Genomic DNA, 5,470 nt, shown 5'->3' on the forward strand with positions numbered 1-5,470 from the left:
CATATCCTGGTCAAATACTGACAGCAGTTGGTGTAGATCCTAACAATGGATTATTCCCAGTGGCATATGCAGTAGTAGAAATTGAAAATAAGGACTCATGGAAGTGGTTTTTGGATATTTTGATAGATGACTTGAAGATTGACAAGGGGGCAGACTGGGTATTCATGAGTGATAAGCAAAAGGGTCTAGTTCCTGCAATAGAGGAACTCTTACCTGATGTTGAACATCGAATGTGTGTTAGACATCTTCATAATAACTTTAAAATGACCTATCCAGGGTTGGGGTTAAAGAATGCCTTGTGGGTTGCTGCTAGAGCAACTTGTGTACCATGGTGGAAGGTTGAGATGGAGAAGATGAGGGGATTAAATGACAAAGCTTGGGGATGGCTGAATGCTAAACCTGCAACACAGTGGAGTAGATCACACTTTGGGACTGTGACAAGGTGTGATTTATTGTTAAATAATTTGTGTGAAAGTTTTAACAGTGCTATACTTAACACAAGGGACAAGCCAATACTAGATTTACTTGAGGGAATTAGACATTATCTCATGCTTAGGATGGTGAACAGGCGAGCAGCTTGTAGAAGTTGGAAGACTAATGTTGGCCCAAGAATCTTGAAGATCATGGAGAAGAGAAAAGCTGACAGTCGAATGCAGAGTGTTCAAATTGCAGGAGATAAGCAATTTGAGGTTGAAGCACCTGGTGGGACAAGGATGTGTGTTGATCTTAGGCAAGGGACTTGCAGCTGAAGAAGGTGGGATCTTAGTGGGATTCCTTGCTCCCATGCAATTGCTTGCATTTGGGACCGAGAGGAAAACCCTATTGACTATGTCAATGAGTGTTATAGTAAAAAATATTACCTAGATGCCTATGATCCTATGATAAGATCCATGCCAAGTATGGATCTTTGGGTAATCACTGCCAATGACAAACTTGAGCCTCCACCATTCAAAAAACAACCTGGGAGGCCAAAAATGGTAAGAACAAAAGGACCAGGTGAAGTCCCAGCCACACATCCTATTCCTGAAAATTCAAATGCAAATCCAATGGCTCCAGCACCACCACTCAAGTTGAGAAGGTTGTGGATTTCCATTAGATGCAGTAAGTGTGGAGGAGAGAATCATAACACCAGGACATGTAAAAGAGAGATTGGGAGCTCAAGCAACCAGCAGGTTTGTTGTTTGTTAAATTGCATGAAGTTTTTTTTTTCCTAATATTAATGCGATTTTCAAACTGTACCATCTGGTCTTGTGTGTAACTATGCAGGCCGAAGGTCAACATCAACAATCACATGACCAATCCCAAGCCTAAGCCCAACCAGCAACTGAATCACACCCTTCTCAAGCCTAACAGCCACCTAATAATTCAAGGGTAAACAAGAGATATTAGTTGTGTACTGATTTCTTAATGAAATAAATGTTCATGTTGTTGATTATGCTTGAATTGGCAGATGACAAGAGGGAGAAGGAGAGGGCGAGGAAGAGGCAATGCAAGGGGAATAGGAGGATTTGTGTATGCATCTGATAATGGAGGGAGAGGGCGAGGAAGATGCATTGCAAGGGGTAGAGGAAGATCTATGTCTGTATTTGATAATGGAGGCAGAGGCAAAGGGAGGAATGGAAAAAGGGGCAGGTTCTGGAAAGCCCATGAACATTGACTCAAGATTGGTGTTCGTGCTTCTTGAAATGATTTTGAACTCTATGTTATGAGTTTTGATTTAAATGTGCATTTTGTTTAGCCTGACATGTGTTTTGAGGCCTTAGAATGTGTGTTTTGATGGAATTGCAGTAAGGATATTTGATGGATACTTGTAGCACATGAAATATGGTATTGGCATTTTGGGTCAATTAAATGTTGCATTTGATGTAATTTTAGCTTAAGGCCATTTGCTGTAATGTGTTTTGAGGCCTTAAAATGTGTGTTTTGATGGAATTGTACTAAGGATGTTTGATGGATACTTATGGTGCATGAAATATGGTATTGGCATTTTTGGTCAATTAGAATGTGTATATTTGCTGGAAGTAGTTTTGTGTATATTTTCTGGGAGACAAAATTCATTAACTGGAAGTGGTTTTTGTGTATATTTTCATGGAGACAAAAATTCAAAAACCATTACATCAAATGTGTATATTTGCTACAAAAATCATTTCAAACCATTCATTTCAAATCATTTAAAAAACCATTACATCAAATGTATACATTTGCTGGAGGTAGTTTTGTATATATTTGCTACCCTTCCAGTTGAATATAAAATGTCACTTGCCATTTCATTGAAACCATTAAAGAAATGCACCAAATCTATATTACAAAACACTATCATATCACCACATTTTGCTTCCCTGCACTGAGCTTTCCAAAACAGAGGAGTTGAATACAACCAAAATCACTCCTACCATACAAGTTAATTCTTAGTGCTTAGTTCCATACAACTACAAAACAAGTTAATTCTTAGTTCTACACAACCTACATCACTTAACACAACCACCTAAAACAGCATACCCACAAGCTATTTTCTATTTCATTACCATCACCATAAAGAAGAAAACCCAAGAGCAAATCAAATAAAGCCGCAGCATCTTCTCCCTTCTCCGATGCAATTGAAGTTGCACTTCTAGTGGATCAATCCTTCTTCGCAATCTCAGCATCACTTGTCTACAACGTGGGCACATCGGAGGGTCCACCCAGTTAAAAAAATTGCATCCTCCATTTCGTTGCAAAAAAAAAAAAAAAAAACAATTTGCTAGCACAGAAAAATACCCATTCCAATACCCATTCGATTTGAATTATTACATTTACCCATTATCCAAATTTTCTTACCCTTGGTATTAAACAGGTCTCAAACTGTCTTCCCGGATTCAACTCCGTCCAACTCCGTCCAACTCGTCCTCACAACGGCAAGCCTTCCGCAATCGCAATACCTACCTGGTGCATGGGCGCTGTGAGTTGATGATGTCGAGTAGGATGACATAACGAAGGACAAAGAAGTGGAGAGATTTTGAGGTTTTGGTAGCCCTATCTACTGGGTTGAATAGAAGAAAGAGGATGGAAGCATCAACTTCATTTGGCGGGTGGAAATTATGCAAATGGCGTGATGAAATTAGGTTAAAGGTTAGGGATACTATATATCTGGGAGGAAAAGACCATTATGGGCCTCACATGTTGGTCACGTGTGGGCATTTGACGGCAGTTAGCAAATAATAGACGGAATGGACTAATTAGGCGCAATTTGAAAAGAAAGTGGATTAAAATGATACAAAAAAAAGATCGTGGACTAAGTTGGGAAAAAAGTGAAAATAACTGGACCAACGGTGCAATTTACTCTTGTATATAATTTTAAAAGTTTATTATTTATGGCATTACACTATTACTAACATAATAATATTATATAATAACTTAATAAACATATTAATAATTTATTGAAGTAAACAAACGAAAGAGCTATTAAATATGTTATGATTCACAAACTTGACAAATAAACTAGTCAGTTCAGTTGGTTGAGAGTTGAAGTTTGTTATGTGAGGCCTCATGTTCAAATCACAACATAGCAAAAATCATATATTTTTTTTATTGAAGATATATATGTGTCTAAACAAGCTTTGGGCCCATTCTGGGCCACCCGTTCGGGCCTAGCCCGATCCGGCCCTCCAAGCCCGCAAGCCAAAGCCCGATGGGCGGGCCTTGGGCTTGTGTATTAAAGCCCAAGCCTAGCCCGGCCTGGCTCGGCTCGAAAGCCCTATTGGGCTCCTATAATTCAAGCCCGAGTCCAGCCCCCGGCCCATTGCCGACCCCTACACAGAAGTTGTGTTGAATGGGTTCACAAACCCAGGAGATCAAGCGACGCTTGCATAGAATCAGAGAGAGGAGTTGCTTCAAAATTGAAAGAAAGATAGCATAGCTTTGATGTATATTTTTGGTGCAATCGACTCCGTGGTCTATGAGAAAGTTGCCCATGCCACTACATCAAAAGAGGTATGGGATGGGCTGATTAAGGGCTATGTGGGGAGAGATAAAGTGAAAAAGGTTTGGTGGCAGACATTACGACGACAGTTCGAGCTTCTTCAAATGGAGAAGAAGGAAACCATCTCAGATTATTTCTCACGCACCTTGCACATTTTTAATCAGATGAAGACCATTGGTGAGGATATTAAAGAAACCCAGGTTGTGGAAAAAATTCTTCGGACAGTTACAGATCAATTTGAAGGAAAAGTGACTGCCATGGAAGAGTCACATTATTTAAAGGGCATGTCTGTTGATGATTTAATGGGTTCTTTGCAAGCTTATGAGCAATGATCGAAGGAAAAGGAAAAATTGAGTGAAAAGTCTGAGGTTGGAGTTGAAGAAGCATTGCAGGTGCAGCTGAATTTTAAAAGAGAGAAGAATGAGGACTCTCGTAGTGAGGCACGATCAAATTCCAAAAATTGGAATTCAAGCTATAAGAGAGGGTCATGTTTGTGGATAAACCCACACCGATCCAACAGCCAATCATGGCTGGACACGTGGCCGGTCAAACCCAGCTTCAGTGTTTGACTTCTCAGTAGTCAAACTTCGACCTCCACATCATCACGCAGCTCGGCACTTCCTCTGTTAGCTCAGACCAGATCGCCGCGGCGAGCCCTCCGTGTCCGGTCTGACCCGAACCGAGGGTCTTCCAAAAGATTGAGTGTTCATCTTTCCATGGTCATCCCGGTTCGGCTCGGCTCGGCGCCGAGGGAACATCCTTTCGGGTTCTAGCGACAACCAGCTACGACTCGGAGGGATCACTACCTACTGGATCGGCTCGGTTAGGAACTCCATGTCCGATCCGATCACACATGGACTTTATGTATACACATAAAGACATGCATTCGGGTCGGCTCGGCTCCCCGTTGCCATTCCAAAGAAGATCACGTTGGGACAAATCGCCATACTTAAATTGTAACGACCCGACCAAAATTTCATTAGAAATTAAAATTTTTATTTTTATTCGTATTGGTCAATTAAAGGCGTAGTGGGGGATTAAAGTGTGAGACTTCGTATTTTGTTCCAAAGAATTTTTTTTTTATATATATTTTGGGAATTTATTTGAGAAATAAAAGGTTTTGAATTTAAATTTTAAATTTTTGTTTTAAAATTGGGCTTGACCCAAAGTTGACTTTTAAAATTAGTGGGTTTCTGAATTTGACTTTAGGCTTGATGGGAAGGTCTCGAGTCCACGAGTTCACAGACACGTAGCACGTGTCGATTCGAGTTACGGTTTGAAAGATACGGACATATGAAGTGAGTGGCAAACTTGTAATTTTTACGAAAGTAGGTTTTAAAACCCAAAAAATCAGATTTTTAGGGGGACTCTCTCTCTCTCCTCTCTCACGCATCTCTCTCTCTCTCTCTCTCTCTCTCTCTCTCTCCCCGGTTTTCTCTCTCCCCACGACCTCTCTCTCTCATCGTTCCTCGGTCGTCCGGTGTCGGACATCAGCGAGCCGACCGGCGTTGG

The 5,470-nt window shown here is 40.8% G+C and overlaps 1 protein-coding gene across 1 annotated transcript; it reads left to right on the top strand.

Annotated features, from left to right (window-relative positions):
- The first annotated feature begins 3,900 nt into the window (after positions 1-3,900).
- Positions 3,901-4,290, top strand: LOC147292298 (uncharacterized). Its single transcript, XM_086234593.1, has one exon. The coding sequence runs from the start codon at positions 3,901-3,903 to the stop codon at positions 4,288-4,290; it is 390 nt and encodes a 129-aa protein (XP_086090719.1).
- The last annotated feature ends 1,180 nt before the right edge of the window (positions 4,291-5,470 follow it).

This window comes from Dryas octopetala, chromosome 2, assembly GCF_963921425.1.
Source record: "Dryas octopetala chromosome 2, drDryOcto1.1, whole genome shotgun sequence".
NCBI classification, from domain to species: Eukaryota; Viridiplantae; Streptophyta; class Magnoliopsida; order Rosales; family Rosaceae; genus Dryas; species Dryas octopetala.